Genomic DNA, 23,535 nt, shown 5'->3' with positions numbered 1-23,535 from the left:
AGATAAATGATTTTTTTTTAAACCAAGTTGATTTTAATAGTCAAAACTTTATTTTTTGAAATTTAAATCAAATCCACCCTGCAATTTACTGAGCTGTACAGTCATACTACATATTTTGGTTAGGAAGACCTGATCTTTTATTTGATAATGGGCTTCAGAGATGCTCCAAAGCAGAATTTATTTCTGCTTTCAAGTGCTCCCTGTCTCTCATCCAGATATTCTGACCCAGATTGTTGCCCGAATTGACCAAATGCATACCTGTCTCAAAAGTTCCATATATTTGATAAGAAAAACACGAGCGTTCTTATTCTCAAGCGTACAGTGAACCCTCAACTTATGGGATTAATCCGTATTGGAACAGTGGCTGCAGGTCGAAAAGTCTGTAGGTCGAGGCTCCATTGAATGCATTGAAATGCATTGAAAACTGATTAATCTGTAACCGGCCATTTTTGTTCCATTTTGGGGGTTTTTCCAGTCTGTAGGTCAATTCTCTGGCTGCAAGTCGAGCCTAAATTTTGCGGCCAGAGAGGTCTGTAACTCAAAAAGTCTGTAAGTGGAGCCGTCTGTAAGTCAAGGGTCCACTGTACATGATTGGAACTGACACTTTTTCAGAATTACAAGACGTCTGTATATGAAAACAAGATAATCTTCATAATTTGTTTAGGAATAGGCTAACAAAAGGATGCATAACAGAACATGCAATAGAGCATGCTTTCAGCCCTGGAAAAATGATGGGTTGGCTGTATTTAATCTCTTCCTTTAAAAAAAAAAGCTCACACACCTAGCTGCTTTCTGTCCCACTCTGTTCCAGATTACTTACTTACTTACTTACTTACTTACTTACTTACTTACTTACTTACTTACTTACTTACTTACTTACTTACTTACCTTTTATACTACCCATTTGGCTGCCAAGGCCACTCTGGGCAATTTTGTTGATGTTTAGTTGTTAAGTCGTGTCGGATTCTTCGTGACCCCATGGACCAGAGCACACCAGGCCCTCCTATCTTCCACTGCCTCCCGGAGGTTGGTCAAATTCATGTTGGTAGTTTCGGTGACACTGTCCAACCATCTCATCCTCTGTCGTCCCCTTCTCCTCTTGCCTTCACACTTTCCCAACATCAGGGTCTTTTCCAGGGAGTCTTCTCTTCTCATGAGATGGTCAAAGTACTGGAGCCTCAGCTTCAGGATCTGTCCTTCCAGTGAGCACTCAGGGTTGAATTTCCTTCAAAATGGATAGGCTTGTTCTCTTTGCAGTCCAGGGGATTCTCAGGAGTCTTCTCTAGCACCACAATTCAAAAGCATCAATTCTTCAGCGGTCAGCCTTCTTTATGGTCCGTCTCTCACTTCCAGACATCGCTACTGGAAAAACCATAGCTTTGACTATGCAGACCTTTGTTGGTAAGATGATTTCTCTGCTTCTTAAGATGCTGTCTGTGCAATTTACAACTGAAAAATAGATAAAGAATGATATGAAACAACAAACACAATAACCATCAAATCAAAATTAAACATCAAATAAACATGGTTTTGCAACATAATAGATATGCCTGGAAATGATCTGTAAGTAGTATAAATCACACCACATCAAACTGAATCAGGTTGAACCAAAATCAGGTGTGTGTTTAAGCTACATGAAAGAAAAGAGAGAAGCACAAAGAGCAGGGTGGAATACTGGCACAGAAACAGATATTATAGGTAGGTAGCCAGCGATTAGAAATGAAAAATCTTTAAGAGCTAAATATGGGTCTGTCAAACACGAGCTTCTCTCCCCTCACTTGCTTTATTTTGTAATTAGTTAACAGGTTTTAAGTACTGTTGCAGAGATCTAAATTTCTGGTAAAATTCCTTTTGCTATGTAATAGAAGTACAGAGGCTCGCAGAGGAAAAGAGCTACAAGTTCCCCAGAGCTCACCCTTTTCTCATTAACTGGCACTTAAAGTATCAATAACTTACTCTGAGATACTTCGTAGGAGAAAGAATTTAAAAATCTTACAACTGTATGCTGCTTTCTTTACTGCACACATGCTCAGCAACCAAATAGCAAACAAAACTGACACCAACCCAGGAAAGAACACTCTTTTTTAATTCAAAGGCTGGCAAGAACAGACACCCCATTCCAGAAAAAGGAGGTTGCAAACAAAACTCTGATAAATACAGTATTGGTTTGCAACATATTTTTCTGCCTTCAGCTTAATGTTTCATTACACACATTAAATCTATCATTGCCACAACAGAAAAATAAGCTAAGAATGTAATGCAGAGGATACTTACAAGAGAATAAAATCTGTGAAATAAGATCTATGAAATATGATGTCTTTTGCTCCAGAGTGTACATAAATAGGAGTGTATATGCAAGTCTGAATGAGTGAAGTAATCTTTGCTACATGAATCTTAAGTATTCTAAATGATGGAAGGCAAAAGAATATGACTTACTTTTTATGTTTGAAAAATTAGCATCCAGATTTCCTAACCATTGGTACCACGTGATATGTCAATGAAGCAGATAGTGCCACCAGAGCCTGCCAGTGCATGGGGTACAGTAAAATTCTTCACTTGCTGCATAAATATGCATTAACTCAAGCCATGATTTGGTGTATGGTGCAGTATGCCTGTACTGCTTCTCCATTTAAAGAACTACAGGAACATAATAATCTCTTCCTTTTGAGTAACATGGTATGGTATTCTAACAGAAATGACAATTATTATTTCCATTTGTATCAGTATGTCCATAATACATTTTAGACTTGTTTTCTGATTTTTTTTAACTGTAAAGAGGTGAGATGCTTGCGAATGTACAGAAATGTTGTAAATTACCATAATTGGCTAAGGTCTTAAGTATACAAAATACCATGAAAGACTTAACATGAGTCTCAAGTAATATTCAGTGCATTCTACATAAGTGTGTCTTTTCACAAGGTTTTGGATGATAACTTGGGAACATGCTAGACAAAACCCATATACTCTGTCTCTAATGTTGATTTTAAAGAAGGTTGACTTTTTGTAGCTGATATTGCCATTATTTTTCTGACTTGATACAATAGTTTCACCAAGGAGATGAGAAAAACCCTGCTTAATTAGATAGGTAATCCAAATACTTCCCCTTCATGGATTGCTGCCTTGTCGTGGCGAAGGGGCTTGAGTAACTCAGAGAAGCTATGGGCTATGCCGTGCAGGGACACCCAAGACGGACAGGACATAGTGGAGAGTTCCGACTAAACGCAATCCACCTGGAGTAGGAAATGGCAAGCCACTCCAGTATCTTTGCCAAGAACACCCCATGATCAGAAACAAAAGGCTAAAAGATATGACGCTGGAAGATGGGCCCCTCAGGTCGGAAGGCGTCCAACATGCTACTGAGGAAGAGTGGAGGACAAGTACAAGTAGCTCCAGAGCTAATGAAGTGGTTGGGCCAAAGCCGAAAGGACGCTCAGCTGTGGACGTGCCTGGAAGTGAAAGGAAAGTCCAATGCTGTAAAGAAAAATACTGCATAGGAACCTGGAATGTAAGATCTATGAACGTTGGGAAGCTGGAGGTGGTCAAACAGGAGATGGCAAGAATAAACATCGACATCCTGGGCATCAGTGAACTAAAATGGACAGGAATGGGCGAATTCAGCTCAGATGATTATCATATCTACTACTGTGGGCAAGAATCCCGTAGAAGGAATGGAGTAGCCCTCATAGTCAACAAAAGAGTGGGAAAAGCTGTAATGGGATACAATCTCAAAAATGATAGAATGATGTCAATACGAATCCAAGGCAGACCATTCAACATCACAATAATCCAAGTTTATGCACCAACCAGCATTGCTGAGGAGACTGAAATTGAACAATTCTATGAAGATTTACAACACCTTCTAGAACTGACACCAAAGAAAGATGTTCTTCTCATTCTAGGGGACTGGAATGCTAAAGTAGGGAGCCAAGAGATAAAAGGAACAACAGGGAAGTTTGGCCTTGGAGTGTTACATACAGCACTGATGTTACCTGTCTGTATGGGTTTGGAGGGAAAGTTCCATCCTATGGGGAGTGGAAGGCGGGACATCAGGAGGAGGGGCTGTACTGTATATATATGTGATGCGTGTGTGGAGAAGTTTAGACGCTGGGATGTGAAGAAGCAGCAGCTGGGAAGAAGAAGCTGGTGTGGGAGTCTGTGTGTCAGACAGGGTACTACTGTGTGTCAGTACCAACCTGATAGGTTCAGGTGTCTGTTGGTTAGCCAGAACTGATAGGTTCAGGGTCTGTGCTTCAAGTTAAGGGTTCTGTGTGAACCAAACTGTGTGCCTGTATGAATGAGACTAAGCCACGTTACTATATCTTATTCACCTGATCATTTTATTTTTCCCTGTGTGTTATTTAAATAAACCTTGTTCTGTTATTTGTTAAAAATCCATCCCTGGTCTTTGTGACTTCTTATAGGGAATGGTTGGTGGCAGCTTAGTGAAACTGTGGCAGATCCCAGTAGGTCTGGGTTTGTCACATTGATTGGTGTCCAGCGTGTGGGATACGACTGGTCCAGTTGTCCAGTGGTCCAGCAAAGCCTTGGCAAGTGTGCCCAGAGCAAGGGGGGTCTAGTCAGGGACAATCTGAGAGCGCGTAGGTAATCTTCTAGGTGTGCCTCACGGGGGGGTGCACTAGTAGAAGAACGTGTACCCTCAGATTGGGGGCTAGATTAGGGAGCTCTGAGGCAGCCTGTTTTTGGCGGGAAAAAAGCTGAGGCAAAACTGTATAGTAACAGTGATTTAGCCTGCCTGCTGAGAGGCCCAGCAGAGGGGGGTAGACTCTAGCTCGCAACTGTTGCAAGTAGTGCTGAAGGACAGCAGCAATCTATAGAGAAAGCTGGTTCTGAGGCAAAAGAAAAGAAAAAAAAGTGGTCGTTTTATTTTGAGGCTTGACTTTTGAAAGCAGCCTGTTCTGGTGGGGGGGATTATGCCCTTGACTCGAAGCCAGATGGCAGAAATGGGTGAAGTGAAAGACCCCCAGGTAGACCAAGGTTCTGAGGATGAATTTGGCTCAGTGCAGGGTGACAGCACAGGAGAGCAGAACCCAGAACTCAGAAAGATACTCCTAGCCCAACAGCATGAACTGAGGATGAGGCAATTTGAAGTGGAGGAAAGGGAAAGGGAAAGGCAAAGACAATTTGAATTGGAATTGCAGAGAGAGAAAATGGCGTTTGAATTAAGAAAACTGGAACTGATGAATCAGAACAATAATAACAATAGGGATTCTGAGGGAGGCCAATTGTCTAAGGCTGACCTGAAGAAATTCCCTGTGTACCACAAGGGAGATTGTCCTGAGGTGTTCTTTTCCTTAGTGGAAAGAGCGTTTGTGGACTTCTCAGTGAGGGAAACTGAGAAGATGACCATCATGCGATCTTTAATCAGTGGTAGCCTGGCTGAGGTTTATTCAGAGATGCCACAGGAACTGATGAGAGATTTTGCAGAGTTTAAAAAACTGGTGTTTGCAAGACATGGGATAAATGCGGAACAGCTGAGGCAAAGATTCAGGTCCCTCACAAAGAAACCAGAGCAGACTTTTACCCAAGTGGGGGCTCAGTTGGTGAGGCTGCTAGAGAAATGGCTATCTCAGGAGGGGACAGAGACCTTTCAGCAGCTCAAAGACTTGATAGCGCTGGAACAGTTCTATTCAGTCCTGCATGGCGAACTGAAATTCCAGGTGAGGGAAAGGAAACCAAAATCTGTGGCAGAAGCAGCCGAGATCGCAGATTTTATTTCCCAAATAAGAAAGCCCTTGGGTGAGGGGAAAGCGATGGGGAAACCTAAAGAAACCTACAGCAAGTACTCTCAGGGACCAGGGAAAAACCAGCAAGGGGGAGGGGCCCATGGTGCAGGGAAGCCCTCAGAAATGAAACCAAGACCTCAGATTTTGGAGGGAAAACCAAAACAAGATGAGAGAGAATCAAAATACACCAGAAAATGTTATTTCTGTCAGGGAAAGGGCCATCTAATCTCAGAGTGTGAGAAATTAAAGCAGCTAAAAGGAATTGTGCCTCAGGATTTGAGTGGGACCAAGCCAAAAGCTGTGTTCTGTGTCCAGAAAGAGCAAGGCTCATTGTCACTGAGGGAGCCTGTTGCCATGGCTACTCAATCTGGAACAGCTACATCTGCTGATCAGGCTGAGGAAAATGGTCCTCTTGTAGAGGTCAGGCGCTGCCTACTGGTGAGAACAGATTCTCAGTTGTTTGAGACAGCAGGGGTGGACGTAGGAATACTTGGCCATCAGTATCGGGGGCTGCGGGACACTTGTTCTCAGGTGACCCTGTGCCATCCAGATATTATTCCTAGGGAATATGTAATCCCAAATGAGAGCATGAAGGTGGCAGGGATTGAGGGGCAGGTAATCTCACTGCCAGTCGCGGAGGTACCTGTCAACTTTCAAGGCTGGAGGGGAGTTTGGCGGCTAGCGATTTCATCGACTCTGCCAGCAGCCGTGCTCGTGGGAAATGACCTGGCTGAACATGTGAAACGGGTGCTAGTGATTACACGTTCACAAGCCACCACGGGGACAGTTCAAGGGGGTAATGATGAGCCAGAGACGGAAGCAGGTGGGGGGAGTTCAGAAGCTGTGGTGGAAACCTTAACCACAGACAGCAGATTTGGACAAGAGCAAAAGGCAGACGCCACTCTCCAGAAGTGTTTTGAACAGGTGACTGACGCCCAGCTAACACCTGAAACCCCAGTGAGATTTCTAGAGAAAAAGGGGATTTTGTATAGAGAGACCCTGAGGAATATCTCAAAAGGGGGAGATGGGATCAGAAGTCAGCTAGTGGTGCCTGAAAAGTATCGCCCCGTGATCTTACAAAGGGGGCACTCTGACATGTTTGCTGCGCACTTAGGGGTGAACAAAACACAGCAGAGAATCACACAGAATTTTTACTGGCCTGACATAGGGAAGCAGATCAGGGAGTTCTGTAAGCAATGTGATGTGTGTCAAAGGCAGGGGAATAGCCGCGACAGGACCAAAGCAAAGTTGTGCCCTTTGCCTGTGATTGACACTCCGTTCAAATGCATAGGGGTGGATATTGTGGGACCTTTGCCCAAGGCCACAAAGAGGGGGAACAGGTTCATTCTCACAATTGTGGACCATGCCACAAGGTACCCTGAAGCCATACCCTTGACTAACATTGAAACTAACACAGTGGCAGATGCCTTGGTGGGGTATATGTCCAGGATGGGATTTGCCTCAGAAATAATCACAGATTTGGGAGCATCATTCACATCGAAGCTCAGGAAACACTTATGGCAAATCTGTGGAATTAAGCACAAGGAAACTACTGCCTATCATCCTGAAAGTAATGGGTTAACTGAGAAGTTCAATGGGACTCTAATGCGCATGATTAGGGCTTACTTGGCAGAGAATCCAAACAATTGGGACCAGAAGCTGCAATCCCTTTTGTTTGCTTATCGATCAGTGCCACAAGCCAGTACCGGGTTCAGTCCATTTGAACTTTTATTCGGGAGAAGGGTGAAAGGGCCCCTTGATTTGATCAAACAAAATTGGGAGCAGATCACCCAGGATGACCCACAGGACGGTGTGACATATATAGACACCTTAAGGAATGACCTAAAGAGAAACCTAGAGCTAGCAGCAGAGACCCTGCAAGCTCAAAAGGTCAGAAAGAAAGCTTGGGATTACCAGAAAGCCAGGGAGAGGCACTTTAACCCAGGGGAGGGAGTGCTTTGGCCTAGGCTCTGCAAAGAGAACAAACTGCAGCTGGGTAGCCCAGAAATAAAATACTTGGGTCACATGGTAGGGGGAGGAGTGATAAAACCCCTGGAGGCCAAAATAGAAGCTGTTCGTGATTGGCCCAGACCCAACACCAAGAAAAAAGTCAAATCATTTCTTGGGTTGGTGGGCTACTACAGAAAGTTCATCCCGAGGTTTAGCGAGATTGCGGCTCCGCTGACCGATCTGACGAGGAAGAAGGCTGATGACCGCATCCCGTGGACCAGCGACTGTGAGGAGGCGTTCCAGAGGTTGAAGCAGGCGCTCATCAACTATCCAGTGCTGCGTGCTCCAGACTTCGACAGGGAGTTCATCATCTACACCGATGCGTCTAACAGCGGGGTAGGAGCAGTTCTGTGCCAGGAGGATGAGAATGGTGACCAGCATCCAGTGTCCTACCTGAGTAGGAAACTTCAAAAAGGTGAGAGACATTTGGCAACCGTGGAGAAGGAGTGTTTGGCCATAGTCTACGCGATCCAGAAGGCCAAGCCTTACATCTGGGGAAGACATTTTGTTCTGTGCACTGACCATTCACCACTGCAATGGTTAAAGACAATGAAAACCCACAATAGCAAACTTATGAGGTGGGCTTTAAACCTACAGGACTATGACTTTGAAGTGAAGGTGGTCAGAGGGTCAGTGAACTGTGTTGCTGACGCCTTGTCAAGAAGACCTGAAGAATGAAGACGGCGAAAGAAACATGGACTATGTATATATATTGATGACAAAAAAGTTAAATGTACCTGTTTTTTGAATTTGGTTTGTATGAATAAAGGTAAATTGATGTAATGTATATGGTAAATGTTTAAATGCCTAATTGCTATGGTTAACTTAGAATGTAAGTATAAGTAAGTATGATATGGTATGTATAACTGTTGTTGTGTGTTTTATCCAGGTTGTTTTTTGGGGAAAAGCACCTTAGCTTTCCCCCTACAAAACAACTTATAAAGAGGGGAGGTGTTACATACAGCACTGATGTTACCTGTCTGTCATGGGTTTGGAGGGAAAGTTCCATCCTATGGGGAGTGGAAGGCGGGACATCAGGAGGAGGGGCTGTACTGTATATATATGTGATGCGTGTGTGGAGAAGTTTAGACGCTGGGATGTGAAGAAGCAGCAGCTGGGAAGAAGAAGCTGGTGTGGGAGTCTGTGTGTCAGACAGGGTACTACTGTGTGTCAGTACCAACCTGATAGGTTCAGGTGTCTGTTGGTTAGCCAGAACTGATAGGTTCAGGGTCTGTGCTTCAAGTTAAGGGTTCTGTGTGAACCAAACTGTGTGCCTGTATGAATGAGACTAAGCCACGTTACTATATCTTATTCACCTGATCATTTTATTTTTCCCTGTGTGTTATTTAAATAAACCTTGTTCTGTTATTTGTTAAAAATCCATCCCTGGTCTTTGTGACTTCTTATAGGGAATGGTTGGTGGCAGCTTAGTGAAACTGTGGCAGATCCCAGTAGGTCTGGGTTTGTCACATGGAGTTCAGAACGAAGCAGGACAAAGGCTAATAGAGTTTTGTCAAGAGAATAAGCTGGTCATCACAAACACTCTTTTCCAACAACACAAGAGGCGACTCTATACATGGAAATCACCAGATGGGCAATATCGAAATCAGATTGATTATATTCTCTGCAGCCAAAGATGGAGAAGCTCTATACAGTCAGCAAAAACAAGACCTGGAGCTGACTGCGGTTCTGATCATCAGCTTCTCATAGCAAAATTCAAGCTTAGACTGAAGAGAGTAGGAAAAACCACTGGGCCACTCAGGTATAATCTAAACCAAATCCCTTATGAATACACAGTGGAAGTAAAGAACAGATTTAAGGAACTAGATTTGGTGGACAGAGTGCCTGAAGAACTTTGGATAGAGGCTCGTAACATTGTCCAGGAGGCAGCAACGAAAACCATCCCAAAGAAAAGGAAATGCAAGAAAGCAAAGTGGCTGTCCAACGAGGCCTTAGAAATAGCAGAGAGGAGAAGGGAAACAAAATGCAAGGGAGATAGGGAAAGTTACAGAAAATTGAATGCAGACTTCCAAAGAATAGCAAGGAGAGACAAGAGGGCCTTCTTAAATGAACAATGCAAAGAAATAGAGGAAGATAACAGAAAAGGAAAGACCAGAGAGCTGTTCAGGAAAATTGGAGATATTAGAGGAACATTTTGCGCAAAGATGAACATGATAAAAGACAAAAATGGGAGGGACCTAACAGAAGCAGAAGACGTCAAGAAGAGGTGGCAAGAATACACAGAGGAATTATATCAGAAAGATTTGGATATCCCGGACAACCCAGACAATGTAGTTGCTGACCTTGAGCCAGACATCCTGGAGAGCGAAGTCAAGTGGGCCTTAGAAAGCCTGGCTAACAACAAGGCCAGTGGAGGTGATGGCATCCCAGTTGAACTATTTAAAATCTTGAAAGATGATGCTGTTAAGGTGCTACATTCAATATGCCAGCAAGTTTGGAAAACCCAACAGTGGCCAGAGGATTGGAAAAGATCAGTCTACATCCCAATCCCAAAGAAAGGCAGTGCCAAAGAATGCTCCAACTACCGAACAATTGCACTCATTTCGCACGCTAGCAAGGTTATGCTCAAAATCCTGCAAGGTAGGCTTCAGCAGTATGTGGACCGAGAACTCCCAGAAGTACAAGCTGGATTCCGAAGAGGCAGAGGAACTCGAGACCAAATTGCTAACTTGCGCTGGATTATGGAGAAAGCCAGAGAGTTCCAGAAAAATATCTACTTCTGCTTCATTGACTATGCGAAAGCCTTTGACTGTGTGGACCACAACAAACTATGGCAAGTTCTTAAAGAAATGGGAGTGCCTGACCACTTTATCTGTCTCCTGAGAAACCTATATGTGGGACAGGAAGCAACAGTTAGAACTGGTCATGGAACAACTGAGTGGTTCAAAATTGGGAAAGGAGTACGGCAAGGCTGTATATTGTCCCCCAGCTTATTTAACTTATATGCAGAATACATCATGCGGAAGGCTGGACTGGAAGAAACCCAAGCCGGAATTAAGATTGCCGGAAGAAATATCAACAACCTCCGATATGCAGATGATACCACTCTGATGGCAGAAAGTGAGGAGGAATTAAAGAACCTTGTAATGAGAGTGAAAGAGGAGAGTGCAAAAAACGGTCTGAAACTCAACATCAAAAAAACTAAGATCATGGCCACTGGTCCCATCACCTCCTGGGAAATAGAAGGGGAAGATATGGAGGCAGTGTCAAATTTTATCTTCCTGGGCTCCATGATCACTGCAGATGGAGACAGCAGCCCTGAAATTAAAAGGCGCCTTCTTCTTGGGAGGAAAGCGATGACAAATCTTGACAGCATCTTGAAAAGCAGAGACATCACCTTGCCAACAAAAGTCCGAATAGTCAAAGCTATGGTTTTTCCTGTCGTGATGTATGGAAGTGAGAGCTGGACCATAAAGAAAGCAGACCGCCGAAGAATTGATGCCTTTGAATTGTGGTGCTGGAGGAGGCTCTTGAGAATCCCCTGGACTGCAAAGAGAACAAACCTATCAATTCTAAAGGAAATCAACCCTGAGTGCTCACTGGAAGGACAGATCCTGAAGCTGAGGCTCCAGTACTTTGGCCATCTCATGAGAAGAAAAGAGTCCTTGGAAAAAACCTTGATGTTAGGAAGGTGTGATGGCAAGAGGAGAAGGGGACGACCGAGGATGAGATGGCTGGACAGTGTCTGCGAAGCAACCAACATGAACCTGACACAACTCCGGGAGGCAGTAGAAGACAGGAGGGCCTGGCGTGCTCTGGTCCATGGGGTCACGAAGAGTCGGACACGACTAAACGACTAAACACACACACACAGCTTTTCCCACTCTTTTGTTGACTATGAGGGCTACTCCATTCCTTCTACGGGATTCTTGCCCACAATAGTAGATATGATAATCATCTGAGCTGAATTCGCCCATTCCTGTCCATTTTAGTTCACTGATGCCCAGGATGTCGATGTTTATTCTTGCCATCTCCTGTTTGACCACCTCCAGCTTCCCAACGTTCATAGATCTTACATTCCAGGTTCCTATGCAGTATTTTTCTTTGCAGCATTGGATTTTCCTTTCACTTCCAGGCACGTCCACAGCTGAGCGTCCTTTCGGCTTTGGCCCAACCACTTCATTAGCTCTGGAGCTACTTGTACTTGTCCTCCACTCTTCCTCAGTAGCATGTTGGACGCCTTCCGACCTGAGGGGCCCATCTTCCAGCGTCATATCTTTTAGCCTTTTGTTTCTGATCATGGGGCGTTCTTGGCAAAGATACTGGAGTGGCTTGCCATTTCCTACTCCAGGTGGATTGCGTTTAGTCGGAACTCTCCACTATGTCCTGTCCGTCTTGGGTGTCCCTGCACGGCATAGCCCATAGCTTCTCTGAGTTACTCAAGCCCCTTCGCCACGACAAGGCAGCAATCCATGAAGGAGCTCATTCATACTATTTCTGAATTAATTATCACTTATGATAGCTAATTCTTCACTGGTAGAATGTATCCTCCATGAATTTATCTTCTGCCCTTTTAATGTCATCTAAATTAGTAGTTGACAGAAAGTTAGTTATCACATGTTGGCAGAAATCTTGTTGCTTACCTAGAGTAGGTAATTGAATGAAGGCGATTTAGTCCATCAGCTATTCTCTAAATTCCTTTGATTCAAGTGCACAGGGCTTGAAAAATTTTAGAATGTCTCACCAGTCAGTCAAAAATTTCACCAGTCAGCATGACCAGACTATAGCCTTGCAATTTATGTTAACAAATTTAAACTAGGCACTTGTTCAGTTTTATTTCTACGTAGCGATGTGTACAAACCCAAAATAAATTGTATTACGTACCCTCAGACTTGGGTTGCTTTATTACCTATGTGCCTGCAGGGTCATGAAGCTTGTATTTTGAATGCCTTTCTTTTGAATGTCTCCAGCAAAAATAAAACTGAAAGCAAAAATCCCTGGCCTCTTAAGGAGCCATGGTTCCCTCCCACCCTAGGATGCGTCCTCGTTTGGTTGAAATTGGGCAGAGAATCTTCATATTCTCCAGCATGGGACTACTCTACATTCTCCTGCAGAGCTATATCTCTATCTACTGCTCACGAGAAGAGGGTAGTTTTCCTTTTGCAATTGGATGGGGAGGGGAGGACTGCAGGATGATAGAGAGAGAAAGAGAGAGGCTGAGGGGAAGGAGGCAGGGAGGGAGCTCTGACTTGTCCAGCAGCATTTTTCATTTGTTACAGATGTCCCTTTTTTTGTGAGACAGTCATCTGGAAGTTGAGCCATGTCAACTGGACTTCGCATTAGATTGAAAGATTTTGCTACTTATCCAAGTAGTGAAACGTTTCAACCTAATAAGAAAGAAGTCCAATTGACATGACTCAAGTTTCAGATAACCTCACCTGGATGACTGAGAATCTTCACAGATACTTTGTCAGACAGTATTCTTGGTGAAAAGAGCAAATGTATTCCGTGCACTGTATTCCATATGTGACTGTACTATAGAAAATAGTACAGCCAAAGATGGAGAAGCTCTATACAGTCAGCAAAAACAAGACCTGGAGCTGACTGTGGCTCTGATTATCAGCTTCTTATAGCAAAACTCAAACTGAAGAAAGCAGGAAAAACCACTGGGCTAGTCAAGTATATTCTAAACCAAATCCCTTATAATAATAATAATAATTTATTGTCATTGTAAGTATATACACATACAACGAAATTCACAGACACCCAGAGACCAGACACATGCACACACATAAAATTCCCAAACACTCCCCACCCACTAAAAGTCCCCCACTAAAAATACAAACATCTACACCGCAGGCCAAGAATACACAGTGGAAGTGAAGAACAGATTTAAGGAACTTGATTTGGTGGACAGAGTACCTGAAGAACTATGGATGGAGGCTTGTAACATTGTACAGGAGGCAGCAACAAAAACCATCCGAAAGAAAAGGAAAGGCAAGAAAGCAAAGTGGCTGTCCAGCGAGGCCTTGCAAATAGCAGAGAAGGGAAACAAAATGCAAGGGAGATAAGGAAACTTACAGAAAATGGAATGCAGACTTCCAAAGAATAGCAAGGAGAGACAAGAGGGCCTTCTTAAACCAACATTGAAAAGAAATAGAGGAAAATAATAGAAAGGGAAAAATCAGAGATCTGTTTAATATCTAGAGATATTAAAGGAACATGTTGTGCAAAGATGGACATGATAAAGAACAAAAAATGGTAGGGACCTAACAGAAGCAGAAGACATCAAGAAGAGGTGGCAAGAATACACAGAGGAATTATACCAGAAAGATCTGGATGTCCCAGATAGTGTGGTTGCTGACCTTGAGCCAGACATCCATCCTATCATGTACATGATAGGCCTAGAAATCTAGTACAGTAGTTTATTTATTTGGAGGCGGGAGGCACTTTTAGATCTAACCATACCATCTGTCTTCTGTGTGAATAAGGGCAGGTCAGTTGAATTTGTTTCTTAAATATTAACAACGAATCTTAAACACAGGCTGTGCCATTAGATGGATTGTACTTTTGGCATGTCAACTGGAAATCTTCATGACATGACTTTGGATACAATCCATTCCAATTATTTATGTGATACTTCAAGGCCAGTTAATAATTCATGAATTTAGCTGATTTAGACATAGAAAAAAAAGTATCTAACACTGAATTTCCTGGGGAAACTGCACCTTTGTAAATACACTAGCATGTTGTGTAAAATTATACTTTCATATTTTGATGTTTTTATCTCTTTAGGTATTTCCATCACAATAAGGAAAACACTTATTTTTATTTATTTATTTGGCTTTTCTACCGCCCATTTAGATAAATCTACTCTGGGTGGTTTACAGACCAAAAAGCAATTAAAAGCATCAATAATAATAATAATAATAATAATAATAATAATAATAATAATAATAATAATAATAATAATAATAATAATAATAATAATAATAATAAAGTGGTGCCTCGCTTTACGATTGCCCCGTTTAACGACGAAACCACATTACAATGAACTTTTTGCGATTGCTTTTGTGATCGCAAAACAATGTTTCCTATGGGGGAATTTCGCTTTGTGATGATCGGTTCCCTGCTTCAGGAACCGATTCTTCACAAAACGATGATTTTCCAACAGCTGATCAGCGGTTTCAAAATGGCAGCCGGGTAAACAAAATCCCCCCCGCTGTTTTCTGGGACGGATTCCTCGCTGCACAGGCAGCGAAAATGGCCGCCCTATGGAGGATCTTCGCTGGACGGTGAGTTTACAGCCCTTTGGAACGCATTAAACGAGTTTTAATGCATTTCAATAGGTTTTTTCTTTTCGCGTTACGATGTTTTTGTTCTACAGCAATTTCGCTGGAACGAATTAATGTCATAATGCGAGGCACCACTATAGTGGTAGTGGTAGTTGTAGTGGTAGTAGCAACAACAACAACAACAACAACAACAACAACAACAACAACAACAACAACAACAACAACAACAACAACACTTGAATGCCCACCATGTGTTTCTATGTATGAATGATCACCAAGTATTGTTATGCCCCATAAGAAGTTAAGTGCAGGCAGTAGCTGGGGAAAATTTCTTGCAGAATATAGTGGAAGGGTTAAATTAATACATTTGTGTGAAGTTCTACACAAAGCAAACAGAAAATCCTTTTTATTTCTAAAATTTTCAGTAGAAAAAGGGGGATTCAAGCATATGAGAATCAGAAGATCTCCATCTGCATCATATTGAGAAGTCTGTGGGTGAAATTTGGAAACGCAGCAGAGAAAGTACATTGGTGAAGCAGAGAACAAGTTGCACCGGGGAATGGGCAAATTCCCACGGCAACCCTGATAGGGCAGATTGGAGCAGCAGACAACCTGTGATGGATGGGAACTGCACCAGCAGTATGAGGCACAGCACAGTTGAGTGAGTGAGCATAATCTTGGAGTAGCAGTTGGAAGAATAAGAGGGGGCAGCGGAATGAAGTATGGCACACCTGGTATTGTGGGTAATGTGTGCCATTTTCTCTTACTTCAGGGAGATTTCAGAAAGGCCCAGCAGGTAGGTTGACAATAAAAAAAAAACATTTTGTACACATCTGAACAGTGTGGACTGAAAGTGTCCCCTGCCTGAGAGAACACTCTCTCACTAGGTACATTGGTTGGTGGACAAGACAGCAGCTCCACTGCTACCTTGGCTAGACCTACCAAAACAGATTCCTCCTCAGCCCAGCAAGACAAGGGATGAGTCTCTTTTGGTGTGCAGAGCTCCTGTATGTAGACCTTTACCTCTATCTCTCCCATGTCCTTCCTCTGGTGTGGTGTCTCTGAAGGACAGGCCCCTGCCATGCTTGTCAAGGCAGTGTCCCAGAAAGCTTGCACTGTTGTTGCAGGGGTGAGGGGCATGGATTCTAGAATACTTCTGCTGGTACTGCTGTTTGGGGTGATATTGCTAGTTTCTTCCTGCTCTGTGTGACCCCTCAGTGCTAGCCAGACCTTCTTCATTAGCTGCTGCTGCATGTGATGGAAAGTTGGCTGACATTGATTCCCCTCCTGCTTATTATCTATTTCTATGTGCCCATTTGCCTCCTTGCTTCCCTGGGCTGGTGGCTCAACCTCTACCCTCTGATGACTCTTAGCCTTCACAATAAGGAAGCCATTTGCGCCCACAATACCCATTTCATTTGCCGGCAGCAGTGCTCTGTGCTGATTCTTCAAGTGGCTGAAAATGCTACTATTGGAGAGATGGTTCAGACCCTGGGCATTCTTTAGCACTGTGTTCAGTCATGTGAGCATCTGTTGCACACTGTTGAAAATGCTTCCAGATTATTGACTTCTCGGGAGCTCCAGTTTTTGACTGCATGTTCTTAACAGGGATTGCTAACTTGTCATCACTACTAGTTCCAGCAGTGTGAGTGGCATGTGTAGCTGGAGGGCACAGGGTGATTTCAGTGTCACATGTTTCTGAAATAGGGCCCACATGATTCCTTCCCCCACCCACATCAGATGCATATGTACTTGAAGGGGATTCCCACAAATCACAATACTGCTTTGCACAGAAGAGATTTGCTGGGAGTGGTTACTGGAGGCAAACCCTTCATAGAATATGATGTAGCTACGTGGTATGGATATAGAAGGCAATGTCCGGTGTTCATAAATCTCTTTCCCAACCGCAAAAGCAGTAGCACTGCTGCTGCCTAAGCTGGCAGTGTCAGTCTAAATGTTGATGACATCCTTGTCCTCTCTGGCCTATCGGCTCTTTGGGACAAAAATGCCTTCAACATCCTTTGTCCCCTTATCTTGTTCGCAAAATCTTGTTCAAAATCTGTATAGCAAAATCTTATTTCTCTGTCCAATATACCTCAAAGAGGAATAAACTTAATACAGTATGTGCGTGGTAACGGGGGGGGGGTCAATTTTCAATCTATGAATCTACTAATCCTATATATCATTTTAAATTATATTAAGTAAGCAATATATAATGAGATGTAGAGAATGTAAACTTGAGGGCTCAGAAAAGGATACAGAGAACTGCTACAGTGCAAGCTTGCATCAGAACATCTCCTAACAGGAGATGCTCTGGGAATTCATAAGCAGCTGTGCCTACTTTTCAACGGGGACGGGGGGGGGGGGAACAGTGTAAAAAAAAAACCTTCTGGTCTCTTTACTTGTTTCTGAATTTCATTGGTGTAGACCACTGGTTCTTAACCTTGGGTTACTCAGGAGTTTTGGACTGCAACTCTGTGACAAGTGGGTACGGTAGCCGGGGGGGGCTGAGTGGTAAAGGCGGGAAACAGGCGCGGAGGCGAGTCTTCTTCAAAATTAACAAGTTTATTAGAACGAACATGCAACTCAACAGGATCAAATGGGTCCTTTAGAACATCATCAGACAACAAGTGATAACGCTTAGGGGGCCGCGGATCCCCACTCTCGCTGAAGTCTACCAGGGGGCCGGGCCAAAACGCTCCCGATCCGTCATCTGTCGTAACGGGGCACTTCTTACCGCGCACACCGTCCCGCAACAGGGGTGGCGGGCCCAATCTCCCTCCAATGGCCTCTGCTGGAACTCGGGCCCCGGCCTGATCACCTTCCGGCCACCAAGGAAATTCCGTGGGTAGACCGAAACTATCCATTCCAGTGGGTCGTATACGCGGCCGCTACGACCAGGTGGTAATGGCTCGGGCGATATGCCTCGTCCTTGTCCCCAATTAGGAAGGTCGCGCGCGAAGTCTCCAAAACCCTCAGCCCCAAGCATGGGCTCCGTCTGAACCCCTCGGGTTACGTATCCTCCTAGCGCTCCTTCCCCCAGCCAACTGAATTCCCGCGCCTTTTCCCCCTCTTTTATGTCCTCCCACATGATTAAATCAAACTCCACCCCTTCTTCATCTGCCAGGCAGACTTCCGTGGGCCTCCTCTTCACTCCCTCGTCCTGCTCTATCTCAACCAGGACGCCCTCCACGCAGCCACTCTCCTCTGACTGTTCCTTTCTCTCGGAGGACGGCACACTTAGACTCACTCCTTCACACGCCCCCCTCTCCGAGTGGGCCGTCCTTTCCTGGCGTTCTCCCTCTTCCTCGCCCTGTCGAGAAAAATAATCTGCGTTAGAGTGGGCGCTCCCCTTTCTATATTGCACCTGAAAGGAGAATGGCTGTAAGCTTAAATACCACCGGGTCAACCGTGGGTTGGTATCTTTCATCCGGTTAAGCCACTGAAGAGGGGCGTGATCAGTGATGAGAGTAAAAGGGGCTCCCAACAGATAATACCTCAATGCCTGGATTGCCCACTTGACCGCCAAAGCTTCCTTCTCTATGGTGGCATATTTCTGTTCCCGCACACTCAATTTTTTACTCAAATACATTATGGGGTACTCGATTTCCCCTCGCTTTTGAGATAGTACCGCCCCGATACCTCTGTCGGACGCGTCGGTCTGCACCAAGAATGGTAACTCAAAATCGGGTGCATAACGGCTTGGCAAGGCGGATAACACCTCCTTGAGCATGTTAAAAGCAGCCTGTTCCGCTTTTCCCCAAGGTAATCCTTTTCTTTTCCTTTTTTTAGTTAGGTCAGTCAGGGGGGCGGCAATCTCCGCAAAGTTGGGCACGAATTGCCGATAGTACCCAGCTAGGCCTAAAAACTGTTGTACTTCCTTTTTACTCCTGGGCACCTCCCAGGAGACCACCCTCTCGACCTTGTCCGATACAGGCTGGATCTTTCCCCCTTCTACCTGGAACCCCAGAAACTGGACCCCTTTCCGCGCGATCTTACATTTTTTGGGGTTCACCTTCAGCCCAGCCTGTTCTATCTCTTTTAAGACTGCCCGTATGTGTTCCACATGCTCTTCCCACGTCTTGCTATAAATCAGGATGTCATCAATGTAAGCACCCGCGAACTCTTTCACTGGGGCCAACACTTGATCCATAAGTCTTTGGAACGTCGCGGCCGCTCCGTGCAAACCGAAAGGCATTTTTTTGAAATGGAACAAGCCCCTAGGGGTCACAAAGGCGGTCTTCTCTTTGTCCTCCTCCCTTAAAGGAATTTGCCAATATCCTTTAGTGAGATCCAAAGAGGTCAGGTAGACTGACCCTCCCAACCTTTCCAAAAGGTCATCCACCCTAGGCATGGGGTAGGCATCAAATTTAGAGATTTCATTTAACTGGCGGAAATCAATGCATAAGCGCATTTGTCCATCCGGTTTTGGGACCATTACTGGGTAACTCCTCCAGGGGCTACGCGAAGGTTCAATAACTCCTAGACCCAGCATGTCCTCCACCTCCTTATCAATAGCTTCTTTGAGGTGGTAAGGCCATGTCCTGTTACCAGCCCGGGTGACTACTCCCACAGGAGTATGAATCTCGTGGCAAATCAACTGAGTTTGCCCTGGGGTTCCCGAGAATAAGTGTCTGAAGTCATTCTCTATGTCATGCAGGTCTCTCTGTTGCAGAACATCTAAGGTCTCATCTATGGGCAAGCTTCCATCAGCCTTAAGCCAAATCCCTGTTTCAGGTCCAAATTCATTCTCTTCCACCTCCCCCCACAAGGCTTCCCTCTCTTTCCACTCCTTTAATAAGTTTACATGGAAGATGCCCTTCTTTTTGGTTTTGTCGTGCATATATATCTCGTAATCCACTTGGCCTATCTTTTGGATAACCTCGTAGGGGCCCTGCCAAGTGGCAAACAACTTAGCCTGATCAGAAGGCATCAATAACAAGACTTTCTGCCCCGGCTTGAATTCCCTCAATTTAACGTTCTTGTCGTATCTCGCCTTTTGGCCAACCTGTGCCTTGCCCAAATTGTCCTTGGCTATACCTGCCACCGTCCTTAGATGTTCTCGCATTTCTATAACATGTTGTACCGTGATGCGGGCCTCATCTGGTCCCTCCTCCCATTGTTCCTTCACCAAATCCAAAATCCCCCTAGGGTTCCACCCATACATCAACTCAAAGGGAGAGAACCCTGTGGAGGCTTGTGGTACCTCCCTGATGGCGAACATGAGGGGAGCCAACAAGAGGTGCCACCTCCTAGGTTTTTCCATGACCAGTTTTCTTATCATTCCCTTCAGCGTCTTGTTGAATCGTTCCACCAAGCCATTACTTTGCGGGTGATACACGGCGGTGTGGAGGGGTTTTACCTCTAGGAGGCGCCATAGCTCCTTTAATGTATGACTCATAAAATTGGAGCCCTGGTCTGTGAGAATTTCCTTGGGAAAACCCAATCGAGAAAAAACCTGCATTAACTCACGAGCAAGCACCTTTGCGGTGGTTGTCCTAAGGGGAACCGCTTCTGGGTACCGGGTGGCATAGTCTATTATCACTAATATGTGAGTGTGTCCTCCTTGGGACTTGATCAGGGGACCCACGATGTCCAGTCCTATTCTTTGAAATGGATGGCCCATAAGGGGCAAAGGTATGAGCTCGGCCCCCTTTTGGGGTTTCCTCTGCGTCTTCTGGCACTGTGGACAGGTGGTACAATATTCCTTAATATCCCTCCCTAGCGTGGGCCACCAAAACCTCTGTTCCACCCGTGCCCTCATTTTCTCTTCAGCTAGGTGTCCTGCCAGCGGGACATCGTGGGCCAACTCCATCAGCTTAGTTCTCCACTTAAGGGGTACCACTAGCCTCCGTTCCCCCCCTTCATGCACATAATACAATAAATTCTTATCCATTTCCCATCCGGTTTGTCCTCTTACTATCGTTCCCGACGGTTGCGCTGCTAACAGCGGCTCTTGCAACGAGGCATCGTCCTGTTGCATGGCCCTCACTTGCTCCCGCGAGGTCTTCTGCAAAAAATCGGACTGATCTTCACCTTGTAAATCTTCCCCTTGCAACCCCTCTTTAATAGTCCCAACCGCGCGCGAACCAACCCAATCCCGTCCAAGCAACATTTCTCTGGAGAGTCCCGGAACAACGCCAATGTTCATACGTCTCTCCTCTTGTCCCACCTTAACATTGGCCCACATAGTCTGATACCTCTTGAGATCCCCATGAATACATCGGACTGAAAACCCCTCATCTTTTTTGTCTCCCGGCAAGTCTCGCACCAGCGTTTTCCCACACCCTGTATCAATGAGAGCTCTCTTCTTTTCCCCATTCACCCACGCGTCTATCTCCCATCGTTCCGAAGAGGGTGCCGCTGGTTCCTTTAAAGCCACCATTTGACCCACCCACGAGCAATCAGCCCCCGGGCAATTTTTCTTTACATGGCCAGGGACCCCACAGGAAAAGCAAATGGGCCGCCCCTCTTTGCCATCGCGCCATACCGCTCCGGGATTATAGATGGGGCGTCCGTCTTTGCCTTCCCTCCATCCCGTCCCCGGGGCGTAAATCCGCTGATCTACCGTGATCGGCCGGACCGGTTTGTAATTGAAAGGCTCAAACATTTTTCCGCGCGCCTTGGCTGGTCCGCTCATCTCCGCTCCCTGTTTCGCACTAAAATTGGGTGCTGAAAGTGAAACCTCTCCTCCACGCGGTCTCGGCTTCTCCGCCCAGGGGGCGGGCGCTTCCTTGTTGACTCCTTCCGTGTTGCTATAATCCTCCAATAGGGTTATCGCCCGCTCTAGTGTCTTCGGGTTGTTTTTCTGTATCCAATCCTTGGCGCTGGCCCCCAGTGACTGTACTAGTTGTTCTAGGACTACCGCGTCGACTATCTTCTCCCCGCTGTTCTCCATTGGTTTTAACCATCGCATGGCGTTGGCGCGCATCCGTTGCGCCACTGTACGAGGGTGGGTCCCCGGCTTCCATTTGAGCTCCCGCAGCCGCTTCCTATAGGTCTCCTCCGTGAGATTGAGCGTGCTCAAAATGGCGTTTTTAACCGTCTCATATTGGGTTGCCTCCTGTACGCTCAATGTATCCACCACCTCCTGTAATAGCCCTGTAAGGCAAGGGATGAGGACCAAAGTCCACTGGTCTCTCGGCCACCCTGCCGCCAGTGCGACCCTCTCGAAAGTGTGCAAGTAAGCTTCGGGATCGTCCGTGTTTGTCATCTTTTGCATCCGGATTGGGGCCGGTCCCGCCACCAAGCTTCCTCGCACACTCGCCACGTTTTTCGCGCCCTTTTCCTCTTCACCTCCTTGCCCACGTAACTGTCTCGCCATCAATATCTGTTGCTCCGTTAAACTCTCAATAAGCTTAGCCTGTTTCTCCATGGCTTCCCGAATCCTGGTCATCTCCTCCTGTCCCGCCAGGAGCGCACCCCCGGCCCCACGTTGGGCGCCACTGTGACAAGTGGGTACGGTAGCCGGGGGGGGCTGAGTGGTAAAGGCGGGAAACAGGCGCGGAGGCGAGTCTTCTTCAAAATTAACAAGTTTATTAGAACGAACATGCAACTCAACAGGATCAAATGGGTCCTTTAGAACATCATCAGACAACAAGTGATAACGCTTAGGGGGCCGCGGATCCCCACTCTCGCTGAAGTCTACCAGGGGGCCGGGCCAAAACGCTCCCGATCCGTCATCTGTCGTAACGGGGCACTTCTTACCGCGCACACCGTCCCGCAACAGGGGTGGCGGGCCCAATCTCCCTCCAATGGCCTCTGCTGGAACTCGGGCCCCGGCCTGATCACCTTCCGGCCACCAAGGAAATTCCGTGGGTAGACCGAAACTATCCATTCCAGTGGGTCGTATACGCGGCCGCTACGACCAGGTGGTAATGGCTCGGGCGATATGCCTCGTCCTTGTCCCCAATTAGGAAGGTCGCGCGCGAAGTCTCCAAAACCCTCAGCCCCAAGCATGGGCTCCGTCTGAACCCCTCGGGTTACGTATCCTCCTAGCGCTCCTTCCCCCAGCCAACTGAATTCCCGCGCCTTTTCCCCCTCTTTTATGTCCTCCCACATGATTAAATCAAACTCCACCCCTTCTTCATCTGCCAGGCAGACTTCCGTGGGCCTCCTCTTCACTCCCTCGTCCTGCTCTATCTCAACCAGGACGCCCTCCACGCAGCCACTCTCCTCTGACTGTTCCTTTCTCTCGGAGGACGGCACACTTAGACTCACTCCTTCACAAACTCCCAGAAGCCTTCACCACCACCTGTCCTGACTGGGGTTTCTGGGAGTTGCAGTTCAAAAGCATCCGAGTAACAAAGGTTAAGAACTACTGGTGTAGACAGACATCATTTATAGGTTTTGTTCTCACCCCAGCTCCCTTCCCTTGGAAAATCCATGGCAACCCCATCAAGAGACCAGAGTTCTCTGCCCCACTACCCTTGGTTCCAGAATACTGTATCTTTAAGTTTCCTTTCTTAAGAAATTGCTCCAGGATGCCTAAGAAATAGGTTTCACTGTAATTTCTTCTTCTACCA

The 23,535-nt window shown here is 45.7% G+C and overlaps 2 protein-coding genes and 1 long non-coding RNA gene across 3 annotated transcripts in view; 1 reads left to right on the top strand and 2 right to left on the bottom strand.

The window, feature by feature from the left end:
- TMEM65 (transmembrane protein 65) overlaps positions 1 to 23,535 on the top strand; it is a 42,168-nt gene that overhangs the window by 6,567 nt on the left and 12,066 nt on the right. The window lies entirely within an intron of this gene.
- LOC144588586 (uncharacterized) overlaps positions 15,606 to 23,535 on the bottom strand; it is a 404,395-nt gene continuing 396,465 nt past the window's right edge. The window contains exon 2 of the long non-coding RNA XR_013544202.1: positions 15,606 to 17,453. This is a non-coding gene — a long non-coding RNA (uncharacterized LOC144588586). The remainder of the gene's footprint in view (positions 17,454 to 23,535) is intronic.
- LOC140705988 (uncharacterized) lies at positions 17,479 to 23,244 on the bottom strand. Its single transcript, XM_072995699.2, has 2 exons — positions 20,931 to 23,244; positions 17,479 to 18,323 (listed from the first exon to the last, which is right to left on the bottom strand). The coding sequence occupies exons 1-2, from the start codon at positions 22,845 to 22,847 to the stop codon at positions 17,685 to 17,687; spliced, it is 2,556 nt and encodes an 851-aa protein (XP_072851800.2). The 5' UTR covers positions 22,848 to 23,244; the 3' UTR covers positions 17,479 to 17,684.

Source organism: Pogona vitticeps, chromosome 4 (genome assembly GCF_051106095.1).
Source record: "Pogona vitticeps strain Pit_001003342236 chromosome 4, PviZW2.1, whole genome shotgun sequence".
NCBI lineage: Eukaryota > Metazoa > Chordata > Lepidosauria > Squamata > Agamidae > Pogona > Pogona vitticeps.
The sequence above is the reverse complement of the archived record's forward strand: the minus strand, read 5'-3'. Positions and strand labels throughout refer to the sequence as shown.